The sequence below is a fragment of the Heptranchias perlo genome, chromosome 42 (assembly GCF_035084215.1).
Source record: "Heptranchias perlo isolate sHepPer1 chromosome 42, sHepPer1.hap1, whole genome shotgun sequence".
NCBI lineage: Eukaryota > Metazoa > Chordata > Chondrichthyes > Hexanchiformes > Hexanchidae > Heptranchias > Heptranchias perlo.
In genome coordinates, this window is record NC_090366.1 from 9,280,071 (window position 1) to 9,296,727 (window position 16,657).

At 53.0% G+C, this 16,657-nt stretch overlaps 1 protein-coding gene across 5 annotated transcripts in view; it reads right to left on the minus strand.

The window, feature by feature from the left end:
- The window catches only part of lipeb (lipase, hormone-sensitive b), a 146,969-nt gene that overhangs the window by 34,460 nt on the left and 95,852 nt on the right, over positions 1–16,657 (minus strand). For all 5 annotated transcript variants that reach the window (XM_067975239.1, XM_067975235.1, XM_067975237.1 and 2 more), the window contains exons 5-8: positions 15,114–15,299; positions 4,943–5,092; positions 3,517–3,661; positions 1,080–1,307 (exon numbers count right to left, since the gene is read on the minus strand). In XM_067975239.1, coding sequence (XP_067831340.1) covers positions 1,080–1,307; positions 3,517–3,661; positions 4,943–5,092; positions 15,114–15,299 — 709 coding nt within the window. The remainder of the gene's footprint in view (positions 1–1,079; positions 1,308–3,516; positions 3,662–4,942; positions 5,093–15,113; positions 15,300–16,657) is intronic.

Below are 16,657 nucleotides of genomic sequence, written 5' to 3' on the forward strand. Positions count from 1 at the left end.
CCGACAGTGCAGCGCTCCCTCGGTACTGACACTCCGACAGTGCAGCTCCCTCGGTACTGACCCTCCGACAGTGCAGCGCTCCCTCGGTACTGACCCTCCGACAGTGCAGCGCTCCCTCGGTACTGACCCTCCGACAGTGCAGCGCTCCCTCGGTACAGACCCTCTGACAGTGCAGTGCTCCCTCGGTACTGACCCTCCAACAGTGCAGCGCTCCCTCGGTACTGACCCTCCGACAGTGCAGCGCTCCCTCGGTACAGACCCTCCGACAGTGCAGCGCTCCCTCGGTACTGACCCTCCGACAGTGCAGCACTCCCTTGGTACTGACCCTCCAACAGTGCAGTGCTCCCTCGATACTGACCCTCCGACAGTGCAGCATTCCCTCGGTACTGACCCTCCGACAGCGCGGTGCTCCCTCGGTACTGACCCTCCGACAGCGCAGCGCTCCCTCGGTACTGACCCTCCGACAGCGCGGTGCTCCCTCGGTACTGACCCTCCGACAGCGCAGCGCTCCCTCGGTACTGACCCTCCAACAGCGCAGCGCTCCCTCAGTACTGACACTCCGACAATGCAGCACTCACTCAGTACTGACTCTCCAACAATGCAGCACTCACTCGGTACTGACCCTCCGACTGTGCAGCACTCCCTCGGTACTGACCCTCCGACAGTGCAGCACTCCCTCGGTACTGACCCTCCAACAGCGCGGTGCTCCCTCGGTACTGACCCTCCGACAGTGCAGCGCTCACTCGGTACTGACCCTCCGACAGTGCAGCTCTCCCTTAGCACTGCACTGGGATTGTTAGCCTAGATTTTGCGCTCAAGTCTCTGGAGTGGGACTTGAACCCACGACCTTCTGACTCAGAGGCGAGAGTGAGACCCACCGACACTGTGTAATTCACTGTTATGGAACCTGGTAATGCTTTGGGACGTCCTGAGGTCGCGAAAGGTGCGAAATAATGCAAATTCTTTATTACTTTCCAATTATTTCACACACGGAGTTCGAAGAGGGCTCTCTCCCTCCGCCAGGACCCCCAGCCCGCTCAGTCTGACTCCGGATGGGATATTGCGGTCGAGACTCTTACCTGCGTACGCACTCAAGCACTTGGACAGGACGCTGAGGGGCAGCAGTGGGTCGATGAAGGTGAGCAGACGGGAGGGCGAGGCCGCAGCTTGGAGCAGGGTGGCGGGGTAAGCTGCCATGATCCCGTCGGGCAGTCTAACCCCGTAGGAGGCAGCTCGCATGGACACGGTGATGCAGAGGTTGCCTCCAGCACTGTCCCCAGCCAGGCAGATCCGTTCTCCAGTCGAACCTGAGGAGTGGGGGGAAATGGGGAGGAAGAAAAGGGAAAGGGGGTGAGGAGAAGTTTGGGGGAACAGCTAGAGGGGGTTTAATATACCGTCCGTTTGCTGCATGTAAGAAAGGCCCTCCGAAACGCAACGCGGGAAGCTGCACGGCCCAGCTCCTGCTGCGGCCACCTCACACTGACCATTCCTGCCCCCGCTAACACACCACAGGATCAGCTCGGGAAACCTGTCCTTCTCCACCTCAGCTGTGTCGTATCAAGGTGCGGGGAGAAGAGAGAGAGAGAGAGAGAGGGAGAGAAGCAGAAAAAGAGATGAGGAAGAAAGAGCTGGACAATGGCAGAAAGAGACACAAAGAGAGAGAAAGACACACAGAGAGAAAGGAAGAGAGTCATCGAATGATACAGCACAGGAGGAGGCCATTCAGCCCATCGTGCCTGTGCTGGCTCTTTGAAAGAGCGATCCAATTAGTCCCACTCCCGCCTGCTCTTTCCCCAGAGCCCTGCAAATTTTTCTCCTTCAAGTATTTATCCAATTCCCTTTTGAAAGTTATTATTGAATCTGCTTCCACCGCCCTTTCAGGCAGCGCATTCCAGATCATCACAACTCGCTGCGTAAAAAATTTTTCCTCATCTCCCCCTCTGGTTCTTTTGCCGATTACCTTAAATCTGTGTCCTCTGGTTACCGACCCTCCTGCCACTGGAAACAGTTTCTCCTTATTTACTCTATCAAAACTCCTCATGATTTTGAACACCTCTATCAAATCTCCCCTTAACCTTCTCTGCTCTAAGGAGAACAATCCCAGCTTCTCCAGTCTCTCCACATAACTGAAGTTCCTCATCCCTGGGACCATTCTAGTAAATCTCCTCTGCACCCTCTCCAAGGCCTTGACATCCTTCCTAAAGTGCGGTGCCCAGAATTGGACACAATACTCCAGCTGAGGCCTAACCAGTATTTTATAAAGGTTTAGCATAACTTCCTTGCATTTGTACTCCATGCCTCTATTAATAAAGCCCAGGATCCCATATCCTTTTTTGACAGTTTTCTCAACTTGTCCTGCTGCCTTCAAAGATTTGTGTACATCCACCCCCAGGTCTCTCTGTTCCTGTAGCCCCTTTAAAATTGTACCATTTAGTTTATATTGCCTCTCCTCATTCTTCCTACCAAAATGAATCGCTTCACTTTTCTGCATTAAATTGCATCTGCCATGTGTCTGCCCATTTCACCGGTCTATCACCTCCTGAAGTCTGTTACTATCTAGAAATAGTGGGAAATAGAAAGATGATGGGACAGTGTAGAGGGAGCTTTACTCTGTATCCAACCCGAGTTGTACCTGCCCTGGGAGTGTTTGATGGGAGAGTGCAGAGGGAGCTTTACTCTGTATCCAACCCGAGTTGTACCTGCCCTGGGAGTGTTTGATGGGAGAGTGCAGAGGGAGCTTTACTCCATATCTAACCCCCTGTACCTGCCCTGGGAGTGTTTGATGGGAGAGTGCAGAGGGAGCTTTACTCTGTATCTAACCCGTGCTGTACCTGCCCTGGGAGTGTTTGATGGGACAGTGTAGAGGGAGCTTTACTCTGTATCTAACCCCCTGTACCTGCCCTGGGAGTGTTTGATGGGAGAGTGCAGAGAGAGCTTTACTCTGTATCTAACCCCCTGTACCTGACCCTGGGAGTGTTTGATGGGACAGTGTAGAGGGAGCTTTACTCTGTATCTAACCCGTGCTGTACCTACCCTGGGAGTGTTTGATGGGAAAGTGTAGAGGGAGCTTTACTCTGTATCTAACCCCCTGTACCTGCCCTGGGAGCGTTTGACGGGACAGTGTAGAGGGAGCTTTACTCTGTATCTAACCCCCTGTACCTGCCCTGGGAGTGTTTGATGGGACAGTGTAGAGGGAGCTTTACTCTGTATCTAACCCCCTGTACCTGCCCTGGGAGTGTTTGATGGGACAGTGTAGAGGGAGCTTTACTCCGTATCTAACCCCCTGTACCTGCCCTGGGAGTGTTTGATGGGAGAGTGTAGAGGGAGCTTTACTCTGTAACTAACCCCCTGTACCTGCCCTCACTCCTCTCGTCCTCCGATAGATCACAGGCCTTTTAAACATGAAGCTGGTGTCCCCCAATCGTTGCGTCCTGGTTGATCCCACCCTCTGTCCCAAGCCGTGGGCCTTAGTCTTTTAGCCAGGCTTCTCGATTTAAAAGTAGCAGGCACACGTACCCAGCAGGTGGCAGTTCTTCACCGCCCAGCAATAGGCGAAGAAGCACTCCTCGAGGGCACGGGGGAAGGGAGCCTCGGGGGCCAGCGAGTAATCGATGGAAAGTATCGGCGTGTCCAGCTCTTGGGCCCAGCTCTTCAGGTAAGCCTGAAAGAGAGAAAGAGAGTCAGAGTGATTAGAGACACTGGGAAACTCAACACCAGAACAGAACAGGACAAGACCACCTGGGGGGGTGGAGGTTGGAGAAGAGATCACCATTACAGTCGTGTACATCACTGAGGGGTGGGATCAGGGGAAAGACAGACAGACAGAGAGAGAGACAGAGAGAGAGAGAGACAGAGGGAGAGAGACAGAGAGAGAGAGACACAGAGAAACAGAGCGACAGAAAGAGAGGCACAGAGAGAGACAGAGAGAGACAGACAGACAGAGAGAGAGACACACAGAGAGATACAGAGCGAGAGGGAAACATACAGACATGGAGAGAGAGAGAAAGAGACAAAGAGACAGTGAAAGAGACAGAGAGAGACAGCACCGGCATAGAACAGGACAAGACCACCTGGGGAGGTCCGGGGTGTGGGAGGGTGGAGGTTGGAGAAGAGATCACCATTACAGTCGTGTACATCACGAAGGGGTGGGTTCAGGGGAGAGACAGACAGAGAGAGACAGAGAGAGATAGAGAAAAAGAGAGACAGAAAAAAAGAAAGAGAGAGAGAGAGAGTGAGATAGAGAGAGAGAGACAGAGATCACCATTACAGGCATGTATATCACTGAGAGGAGAAGGGAAGAGAGTCCCGGGAGTGTTTGATGGGACAGTGTAGAGGGAGCTTTACTCTGTATCTAACCCCCTGTACCTGCCCTGGGAGTGTTTGATGGGACAGTGTAGAGGGAGCTTTACTCTGTATCTAACCCCCTGTACCTGCCCTGGGAGTGTTTGATGGGACAGTGTAGAGGGAGCTTTACTCTGTATCTAACCCCCTGTACCTGCCCTGGGAGTGTTTGATGGGACAGTGTAGAGGGAGCTTTACTCTGTATCTAACCCCCTGTACCTGCCCTGGGAGTGTTTGATGGGACAGTGTAGAGGGAGCTTTACTCCGTATCTAACCCCCTGTACCTGCATGGGAGTGTTTGACGGGACAGTGTAGAGGGAGCTTTACTCTGTATCTAACCCCCTGTACCTGACCCTGGGAGTGTTTGATGGGACAGTGTAGAGGGAGCTTTACTCTGTATCTAACCCCCTGTACCTGCCCTGGGAGTGTTTGATGAGACAGTGTAGAGGGAGCTTTACTCTGTATCTAACCCGTGTTGTACCTGCCCTGGGAGTGTTTGCTGTTTCCTTTGTCTTGGGTGGGCTGTGTACAAACACAGCTGAAATGAGCCCGTACTCCCTTCCTGAATCAGCAGACACGGAAGGGTTAGACCTCCTCTTACCTCATGTGATTTTGAGGTTTGAGCCACGAACCCTCCGCCATGGAAATGGACGATGAGGAATTTTGACAGTGGAGCCCTCTTGGTCCTCAGGCGCAGGTCAAGGCTCAGCTGGACATCCGGTTTGCAGAGCTCACTCAGCTCATCGCTGTCCTAATAATAGCAGGAGGGGAAAGAGAAGAAGTAATGAAACCTTGGAAAGGATAGTTCAAAGGGTCAATGACACCATCGTGGGGAGGAGGGTGGGGGCACCACGATGAAGAGGGGACACAAGGTGCACAGAGGACAGGGAGAGACAAACAGTATAAAGATTCATTCGGAAATAGGAGTGATCAGACAGAGTAAAACGTGAGGCAGACGAGGATGGGTTCGGAGTGCATGCACGGAGCGAGGTAAATAAGGTCGGTGAGCTGCAGGCACAAGTCGCCACATGGGACTGTGGTATAGTGGCGATAACAGAGACCTGGCTCAAAGAGCGGGAGTATCGGGTACTTAATATTCCTGACTACAAGGTATTTAGGAAAGATAGGGAAGGCAAAAAAAGGAGGTGGGGGGCGATCGGCGGTGGCGGTATTAATCAAAGATACTGTTACAGCACTGGAAAGGGATGACGTAGTTGAAGGGTCAAGGACAGAATCTATTTGGTTGGAATTAAGGAACAATAGAGGAGCTATTACGCTACTGGGTGTATACTATAGGCCACCAAATAGTGGGAAGGAGATAGAGGAGCAAATTTGTAGACAACATAAGATCATCAGAAATTGGAGCAGGAGTAGGCCATTCGGCCCCTCGAGCCTGCTCCGCCATTCAATCAGATCGTGGTTGATCTTCGACCTCAACTCCACTTTCCTGCCCGATCCCCATATCCCTTGATTCCCCTAGAGTCCAGAAATCTATCAATCTCAGCCTTGAATATACTCAATGACTGAGCATCCACAGCCCTCTGGGGTAGAGAATTCCAAAGGTTCACCACCCAAGTGGCTAACATAAAAGGGAACCGATAAACTCATAAATAGTAAAAGGGTAATCAAAGGAAGGGTGTGGCCGATTAGACATCCACTTGCCTGGATGAGTGCAGCTCCAACAACACTCGAGAAGCTCGACACCATCCAGGACAAAGCAGCCCGCTTGATTGGCACCCCATCCACCACCCTAAACATTCACTCCCTTCATCACCGATGCACTGTGGCTGCAGTGTGTACCATCCACAGGATGCACTGCAGCAACTCGCCAAGGTTTCTTCGACAGCACCTCCCAAACCCGCGACCTCTACCACCTAGAAGGACAAGGACAGCAGGCACACCACCTGCACGTTCCCCTCCAAGTCACACACCATCCTGACTTGGAAATATATCGCCGTTCCTTCATCGTCGCTGGGTCAAAATCCTGGAACTCCCTTCCAGACAGCACTGTGGGAGAACCTTCACCACACGGACTGCAGCGGTTCAAGAAGGCGGCTCACCACCACCTTCTCGAGGGCAATTAGGGATGGGCAATAAATGCCGGCCTCGCCAGCGATGCCCATATCCCACGAACGAATAAAAAAGTATCCAGTGAGACTGCAGTACCAGGTGTCTACCACTAGGTGTCCCGTGAGACTGCAGTACCAGGTGTCTACCACTAGGTGTCCTGTGAGACTGCAGTACCAGGTGTCTACCACTAGATGTCCTGTGAGACTGCAGTACCAGGTGTCTACCACTAGGTGTCCCGTGAGATTGCAGTGCCAGGAGTCCAATTAAGGATAGAGTGACTGAACACCTTGAAGATTATCAGCTGATCAGAGAGAGCCAGCATGGATTTGTAAAGGGTAGGTTATGCCTGATGAACCTGATTGAATTTTTTGAAGAGGTGATTAAAGTAGTGGACAGGGGAATGTCTATGAATGTTGTTTATGTGGACTTCCAGAAGGCATTCGATGAAGTTCCTCATACTCCCTCAGCCCCACTGTTAGCTAAAGTTGAAGCTCATGGAATTGAGGGCAAATTATTGACCTGATTCGGAAATTGGCTGAGGGCAGGAGACAAAGAGTAGGGATAATAGGCAGGTACTCAAATTGGCAGAATGTGACTAGTGGTGTAAGAACATAAGAAATTGGAGCAGGAGTAGGCCATACGGCCCCTCGAGCCTGCTCCGCCATTCAATCAGATCATGGCTGATCTTCGACCTCAACTCCACTTTCCCGCCTGATCCCCATATCCCTTGATTCCCTTAGAGTCCAAAAATCTATCGATCTCAGCCTTGAATATACTCAATGACTGAGCATTCACAGCCCTCTGGGGTAGAGAATTCCAAATATTCACGACCCTCTGAGTGAAGAAATTCCTCCTCATCTCAGTCCTAAATGGCCGACCCCTTATCCTGAGACTATGCCCTCTAGTTCTAGACTCTCCAGCCAGGGGAAACAGCCTCTCAGCATCTACCCTGTCAAGCCCCCTCAGAATCTTGTATGTTTCAATGAGATCACCTCTCATTCTTCTAAACTCCAGAGAGTAGAGGCCCATTCTACTCAATCTCTCCTCACAGGACAACCCTCTCATCCCAGGAATCAATCTGGTGTCCCACAGGGATCTGTGTTGGGGCCTCAGCTATTCATTATTTATTAACGACTTAGATGACGGGCTGGAGAGCCACATATCCGAACTAGGGTTGTATTCCCTGGAATTTAGAAGATTAAGGGGTGATTTGATTGGAGTTTTCAAGATATTAAGGGGAACTGATAGGATAGATAGAGAGAAACTATTTCCCACTGGTTGGGGAGTCAAGGGACATAGCCTAAAAATTAGAGACAGGACTTTCAGGAGTGAAGTTAGGAAACACTTCTACACGCAAAGGGTGGGAGAAGTTTGGAACTCACTTCCACAAACGGAAGTTGATGGTAGCTCAATTGTTCATTTTAAATCTGAGATTGATCAATTTTTGTTCACCAAAGGTATTCAGGGAATGGGGTTAAGGCGGGTTTATGGAGTTAGGTCACAGATCAGCCGTGATCTCATTGAATGGCGGAACAGGCTCGAGGGCCTACTCCTGTTCCTATGTACCACTAGGGGGCCTGTGAGACTGAAGTATCAGAAGTCTACCCCTCGGGGTCCTGTGAGACTGCAGTGCCAGGAGTCTACCACTGGAGGCTCTGTGAGACTGCAGTGCCAGGAGTCTACCACTGGAGGCTCTGTGAGACTGCAGTAGCAGGAGTATACCACTAGGGGGCTCCCGTGAGACTGCAGTACCAGGAATCTACCCCTAGGTGTCTTGTGAGACTGCAGTACTAGGGGTCTGCCACTAGGGGGCTCCTGTGAGACTGCAGTACCAGGAGTCTACCAATGGAGGGGGGGGGGGGAACAGCGGGGGGGGGGGGGTCCCGTGAGACTCAGTACCAAGTGTCTACCACTCGGGTTCCTGTGAGGCTGCAGTACCAGGTGTCTACCCATAGGGGCCCTGCGAGACTGCAGTACCAGGAGCCTGCCACTAGGGATCCTGTGAGACAGCAGTACCAGGTGCCTGCCACTAGGGGCCCTGCGAGACTGCAGTACCAGGTGCCTGCCACTAGGGATCCTGCGAGACTGCAGTACCAGGTGCCTGCCACTAGGGATCCGGTGAGACTGCAGTACCAGGTGCCTACCACTAGGGATCCTGTGAGACGGCAGTGCCAGGTGCCTGCCACTAGGGATCCAGTGAGACTGCAGTACCAGGTGTCAACCACTATGGATCCTGTGAGACTGCAGTACCAGGTGCCTGCCACTAGGGATCCGGTGAGACTGCAGTACCAGGTGTCTACCACTAGGGATCCAGTGAGACTGCAGTACCAGGTGCCTGCCACTAGGGATCCGGTGAGACTGCAGTACCAGGTGTCTACCACTAGGGATCCGGTGAGACTGCAGTACCAGGTGTCTACCACTAGGGATCCTGTGAGACTGCAGTACCAGGTGTCTACCACTATGGATCCTGTGAGACTGCAGTACAAGGTGCCTGCCACTAGGGATCCGGTGAGACTGCAGTACCAGGTGTCTACCACTAGGGATCCAGTGAGACTGCAGTACCAGGTGTCTACCACTAGGGATCCTGTGAGACTGCAGTACCAGGTGCCTGCCACTAGGGATCTGGTGAGACTGCAGTACCAGGTGCCTACCACTAGGGATCCTGTGAGACTGCAGTACCAGGTGTCTACCACTAGGGATCCGGTGAGACTGCAGTACCAGGTGTCTACCACTAGGGATCCGGTGAGACTGCAGTACCAGGTGTCTACCACAGGGATCCGGTGAGACTGCAGTACCAGGTGTCCACCACAGGGATCTGGTGAGACTGCAGTACCAGGTGTCTACCACAGGGATCCGGTGAGACGGCAGTACCAGGTGCCTGCCACTAGGGATCCGGTGAGACTGCAGTACCAGGTGTCTACCACTAGGGATCCGGTGAGACTGCAGTACCAGGTGTCTACCACTAGGGATCCTGTGAGACTGCAGTACCAGGTGTCTACCACTATGGATCCTGTGAGACTGCAGTACAAGGTGCCTGCCACTAGGGATCCGGTGAGACTGCAGTACCAGGTGTCTACCACTAGGGATCCAGTGAGACTGCAGTACCAGGTGTCTACCACTACGGATCCTGTGAGACTGCAGTACCAGGTGCCTGCCACTAGGGATCCGGTGAGACTGCAGTACCAGGTGCCTACCACTAGGGATCCTGTGAGACTGCAGTACCAGGTGTCTACCACAGGGATCCGGTGAGACTGCAGTACCAGGTGCCTACCACTAGGGATCTGGTGAGACTGCAGTACCAGGTGTCTACCACTAGGGGTCGTGTGAGACTGCAGTACCAGGTGTCTACCACTAGGGATCTGGTGAGACTGCAGTACCAGGTGTCTACCACAGGGATCCGGTGAGACGGCAGTACCAGGTGTCTACCACTAGGGATCTGGTGAGACTGCAGTACCAGGTGTCTACCACTAGGGGTCGTGTGAGACTGCAGTACCAGGTGTCTACCACTAGGGGGGGGGGGTCGTGTGAGACTGCAGTACCAGGTGTCTACCACTAGGGGGTCGTGTGAGACTGCAGTACCAGGTGTCTACCACTAGGGGGTTGTGTGAGACTGCAGTACCAGGTGTCTACCACTAGGGGGTCGCGTGAGACTGCAGTACCAGGTGTCTACCACTAGGGGTCGTGTGAGACTGCAGTACCAGGTGTCTACCACTAGGGGGTCGTGTGAGACTGCAGTACCAGGTGTCTACCACTAGGGGGTTGTGTGAGACTGCAGTACCAGGTGTCTACCACTAGGGGGTTGTGTGAGACTGCAGTACCAGGTGTCTACCACTAGGGGTCGTGTGAGACTGCAGTACCAGGTGTCTACCACTAGGGGTCGTGTGAGACTGCAGTACCGGGTGTCTACCACTAGGGGCTGTGTGAGACTGCAGTACCAGGTGTCTACCACTAGGGGGTCGTGTGAGACTGCAGTACCAGGTGTCTACCACTAGGGGTTGTGTGAGACTGCAGTACCGGGTGTCTACCACTAGGGGTCGTGTGAGACTGCAGTACCGGGTGTCTACCACTAGGGGTTGTGTGAGACTGCAGTACCGGGTGTCTACCACTAGGGGTCGTGTGAGACTGCAGTATCGGGTGTCTACCACTAGGGGTTGTGTGAGACTGCAGTACCAGGTATCTACCACTAGGGGTCGTGTGAGACTGCAGTACCAGGTGTCTACCACTAGGGGTCGTGTGAGACTGCAGTACCAGGTGTCTACCACTAGGGGTCGTGTGAGACTGCAGTACCAGGTGTCTACCACTAGGGGGTCGTGTGAGACTGCAGTACCAGGTGTCTACCACTAGGGGTCGTGTGAGACTGCAGTACCAGGTGTCTACCACTAGGGGTCGTGTGAGACTGCAGTACCAGGTGTCTACCACTAGGGGGTCGTGTGAGACTGCAGTACCGGGTGTCTACCACTAGGGGTTGTGTGAGACTGCAGTACCGGGTGTCTACCACTAGGGGTTGTGTGAGACTGCAGTACCAGTTGTCTACCACTAGGGGTAGTGTGAGACTGCAGTACCAGGTGTCTACCACTAGGGGTCGTGTGAGACTGCAGTACCAGGTGTCTACCACTAGGGGGTCGTGTGAGACTGCAGTACCAGGTGTCTACCACTAGGGGTCGTGTGAGACTGCAGTACCGGGTGTCTACCACTAGGGGTTGTGAGAGACTGCAGTACCAGGTGTCTACCACTAGGGGTCGTGTGAGACTGCAGTACCGGGTGTCTACCACTAGGGGTCGTGTGAGACTGCAGTACCAGGTGTCTACCACTAGGGGTCGTGTGAGACTGCAGTACCAGGTGTCTACCACTAGGGGTCGTGTGAGACTGCAGTACCAGGTGTCTACCACTAGGGGTAGTGTGAGACTGCAGTACCAGGTGTCTACCACTATGGGTCGTGTGAGACTGCAGTACCAGGTGTCTACCACTAGGGGTTGTGTGAGACTGCAGTACCAGGTGTCTACCACTAGGGGTTGTGTGAGACTGCAGTACCAGGTGTCTACCACTAGGGGTTGTGTGAGACTGCAGTACCAGGTGTCTACCACTAGGGGTCGTGTGAGACTGCAGTACCAGGTGTCTACCACTAGGGGGTCGTGTGAGACTGCAGTACCAGGTGTCTACCACTAGGGGTTGTGTGAGACTGCAGTACCAGGTGTCTACCACTAGGGGTTGTGTGAGACTGCAGTACCAGGTGTCTACCACTAGGGGTCGTGTGAGACTGCAGTACCAGGTGTCTACCACTAGGGGGTCGTGTGAGACTGCAGTACCAGGTGTCTACCACTAGGGGTTGTGTGAGACTGCAGTACCAGGTGTCTACCACTAGGGGGTCGTGTGAGACTGCAGTACCAGGTGTCTACCACTAGGGGGTCGTGTGAGACTGCAGTACCAGGTGTCTACCACTAGGGGGTCGTGTGAGACTGCAGTACCAGGTGTCTACCACTAGGGGTTGTGTGAGACTGCAGTACCGGGTGTCTACCACTAGGGGTCGTGTGAGACTGCAGTACCAGGTGTCTACCACTAGGGGTTGTGTGAGACTGCAGTACCGGGTGTCTACCACTAGGGGGTCGTGTGAGACTGCAGTACCAGGTGTCTACCACTAGGGGTCGTGTGAGACTGCAGTACCAGGTGTCTACCACTAGGGGTCGTGTGAGACTGCAGTACCAGGTGTCTACCACTAGGGGTCGTGTGAGACTGCAGTACCAGGTGTCTACCACTAGGGGTTGTGTGAGACTGCAGTACCAGGTGTCTACCACTAGGGGTTGTGTGAGACTGCAGTACCAGGTGTCTACCACTAGGGGTCGTGTGAGACTGCAGTACCAGGTGTCTACCACTAGGGGTTGTGTGAGACTGCAGTACCAGGTGTCTACCACTAGGGGTCGTGTGAGACTGCAGTACCGGGTGTCTACCACTAGGGGTCGTGTGAGACTGCAGTACCAGGTGTCTACCACTAGGGGTTGTGTGAGACTGCAGTACCAGGTGTCTACCACTAGGGGTTGTGTGAGACTGCAGTACCGGGTGTCTACCACTAGGGGTTGTGTGAGACTGCAGTACCAGGTGTCTACCACTAGGGGTCGTGTGAGACTGCAGTACCAGGTGTCTACCACTAGGGGTCGTGTGAGACTGCAGTACCAGGTGTCTACCACTAGGGGTTGTGTGAGACTGCAGTACCGGGTGTCTACCACTAGGGGTCGTGTGAGACTGCAGTACCAGGTGTCTACCACTAGGGGTTGTGTGAGACTGCAGTACCAGGTGTCTACCACTAGGGGTTGTGTGAGACTGCAGTACCAGGTGTCTACCACTAGGGGTTGTGTGAGACTGCAGTACCGGGTGTCTACCACTAGGGGTCGTGTGAGACTGCAGTACCAGGTGTCCTGCGAGACTCTAATTTGGTGCTTATGTCACTCAGTGAAAGAGGAATGGACTGTGGAAAAGTTCAGCCCTGCCCTCGGTGTTAGAGCTGTGCTTTATAAACCTGGGCGTGGGTAGAGTGCCATTTCGGGAGATGTGTTTGTTCTCCGACTGCCTGTCGCGGGTCTGCTGTTAGAAGGGGCAAAATCCGAAATACGGCCTTGCAGAACTCCCCAACAGGCAGCTGTTCGATTGTTGCTAAATCGACCCTGCGGTGTGTAAACGTGGTGAATTGGGGCACAAGGTGCCGTACCGTAATACCAGTGGGGTAATATTCGGTCACAGCTCCTTCAACATCGCCCCTCCCTAAAAGTGAAGTGTCCACCAACAGAGACACAAAACACAGCCTTTCACCCTCCTCGTTGGGTTTTCACCCCCATTATTGGCCTTTCACCCCCATTATTCACCTTTCACCCCCATTATTCACCTTTCACCCCCTTTATTGGCCTTTCACCCCCTTTATTGGCCTTTCACCCCCATTATTGGCTGTCCGCCATGCTGTCAGAGTAAGAGAGGCAAACTGCTCACCTCCAATGGCGCCTGAACCTTAAACCGTCGGGGTTTCCAGGTGCAGTGAGAAACAGGAGCAAAATAGGGAGTGGCAACATACAACACGAGAGAACACGCTCGCTTCACACTGTCTGCTCCAACATACAGCAAACACGGAGAGCACACGCTTGCTTCACACTGTCTGCTCCAACATACAGCACACAACACGGAGAGCACATGCTCGCTTCACACTGTCTGCTCCAACATACAGCAAACACGGAGAGAACACGCTCGCTTCACACTGTCTGCTCCAACATACAGCAAACACGGAGAGCACACACTCGCTTCACACTGTCTGCTCCAACATACAGCAAACACAGAGAGCACACGCTCGCTTCACACTGTCTGCTCCAACATACAGCAAACACGGAGAGAACACGCTCGCTTCACACTGTCTGCTCCAACATACAGCAAACACGGAGAGCACACGCTCGCTTCACACTGTCTGCTCCAACATACAGCAAACACGGAGAGCACACGCTCGCTTCACACTGTCTGCTCCAACATACAGCATACACGGAGAGCACACGCTCGCTTCACACTGTCTGCTCCAACATACAGCAAACACGGAGAGCACACGTTTGTTTCACACTGTCTGCTCCAACATACAGCACACAACACGAGAGAACACACTCGCTTCACACTGTCTGCTCCAACATACAGCAAACACGGAGAGAACACGCTCGCTTCACACCGTCTGCTCCAACATACAGCAAACACGGAGAGCACACGTTTGTTTCACACTGTCTGCTCCAACATACAGCACACAACACGGAGAGAACACGCTCGCTTCACACTGTCTGCTCCAACATACAGCACACAACACGAGAGAACACACTCGCTTCACACTGTCTGCTCCAACATACAGCAAACACGGAGAGAACACGCTCGCTTCACACTGTCTGCTCCAACATACAGCAAACATGGAGAGAACACGCTCGCTTCACACTGTCTGCTCCAACATACAGCACACACAGAGAGCACATGCTCGCTTCACACTGTCTGCTCCAACATACAGCACACACGGAGAGCACATGCTCGCTTCACACTGTCTGCTCCAACATACAGCAAACACGGAGAGCACATGCTCGCTTCACACTGTCTGCTCCAACATACAGCAAACACGGAGAGCACATGCTCGCTTCACACTGTCTGCTCCAACATACAGCAAACACGGAGAGCACACACTCGCTTCACACTGTCTGCTCCAACATACAGCAAACACGGAGAGCACATGCTCGCTTCACACTGTCTGCTCCAACATACAGCACACAACACGAGAGAACACACTCGCTTCACACTGTCTGCTCCAACATACAGCAAACACGGAGAGCACATGCTCGCTTCACACTGTCTGCTCCAACATACAGCAAACACGGAGAGCACATGCTCGCTTCACACTGTCTGCTCCAACATACAGCAAACAACATGGAGAGCACACGCTCTCTTCACACTGTCTGCTCCAACATACAGCACACACGGAGAGCACACATTCATTTCACACTGTCTGCTCCAACATACAGCACACACGGAGAGCACACACTTGCTTCATGCTGTCTGCTCCAACACACATTTATGCTCTAACACTCAACCCATGGAATTTTACACCTCCAGTAACGGGGTGTTGCCCTGCTCCGACATGGCTCCTGGGTCATCTTAAGGCACGGCGGGCGCTCACAGCCTAGCGTGTGAAATGATTCCATTACCTGCCCTTCTCGCAGCTCGTAGGAGATGAGTCTCATCTGTACCGGTCCGGGGCCTGAGTGAGCCACAGGAGGCGTTATGAGGACCGTCAGGTTGGGGTCGGCAAGCAGTGGCACCTCAAAGGGGATGGGTGGGATGGAGAGAGTCTTGTTCACACGCACTGTGGTGGACGTTAGAGTGACCAGAGACTGGCGGGAAGAAACACACGGAGAACACGGTCAGAAACGTCAGTAAGCAGCAAACAGTAATACAGGAGAGGACCCGAGCATGGTATTGCACAGCATCTACAGCACCGAAACAGGCCATTCGGCCCAACTGGTCTATGCTGGTGCTTATAATCCACACGAGCCTCCTCCCGCTCTAATTAACTTGGAAAGCAGAGAAGTTATGTTAAACTTGTATCGCACCTTGGTTAGACCACACTTGGAGTACAGTGCACAGTTCTGGTCTCCGTATTATGAATAGAGGCACTGGAGAAGGTGCAAAAAAGATTCATAAGGATGATATCAGAACTGAGAGGTTATAATTATCAGGAAAGGGTGAACAAGCTGGGGGTCTTTTCTCAAGAAAAGAGAAGACTGAGGGGTGACCTGATAGAGGTCTTTAAAATTACGATAGGGTTCGATAGGGTAGACGTAGAGAACATGTTTTCACTTATTGGGGAGACCAAAACTAGGGATAGTCCAATAGGGAATTCAGGAGAAACTTCTTTACCCAGAGAGTGGTGAGAATGTGGAACTCACTCCCACAAGGAGTAGTTGAGGAGATTAGTATAGGTGCATTTAAGGGGGAGGTAGGTAAGTACATGTGGGAGAAAGGAAAAGAAGGATATGTTGATAGGGTGAGATGAAATAGGGAGGGAGGAGGCTCGTGTGGAGCATAAACACCAGCATGGAGCAGTTGGGCCGAATGGCCTGTTTCTGTGCTGTACATTCTGTGTAATGACCTCTTCCCACCCTTCCCCCTCCATCCCTCTATTCCCACCCTAACCCTGTGTCCCCTTATTCCCACCCTATTCCCTGCATCCCTCTATTCCCACCCTGCCCCCTCTATCCCTCTATTCCCACCCTGCCTCCTCTATCCCTCTATTCCCACCCTGCCCCCTCTATTCCCACCCTGCCCCCTCTATCCCTCTATTCCCACCCTGCCCCCTCTATCCCTCTATTCCCACCCTGCCCCCTCTATCCCTCTATTCCCACCCTGCTCCCTCTATCCCCACCCTACCCGTGTCCCTCTATTCCCACCCTGCTCCCTCTATCCCCACCCTACCCGTGTCCCTCTATTCCCACCCTGCTCCCTCTATCCCCACCCTACCCGTATCCCTCTATTCCCACCCTGCTCCCTCTATCCCTCTACTCCCTTCTCCCCCATGTATGCATCAAGCCTTCCCTTAAATGCACCAACATTATCTGCACCCCATGTGACAGTGAGTTCCACATTCTCACCAGGGTGTAAAGAAATTGCTCCTAAATTCTTCATTTGATGTGTTGGTGACCATCTTATACTTATGACCCTTTGCTCTGGTCCCCCCCACAAGTGGGAACAG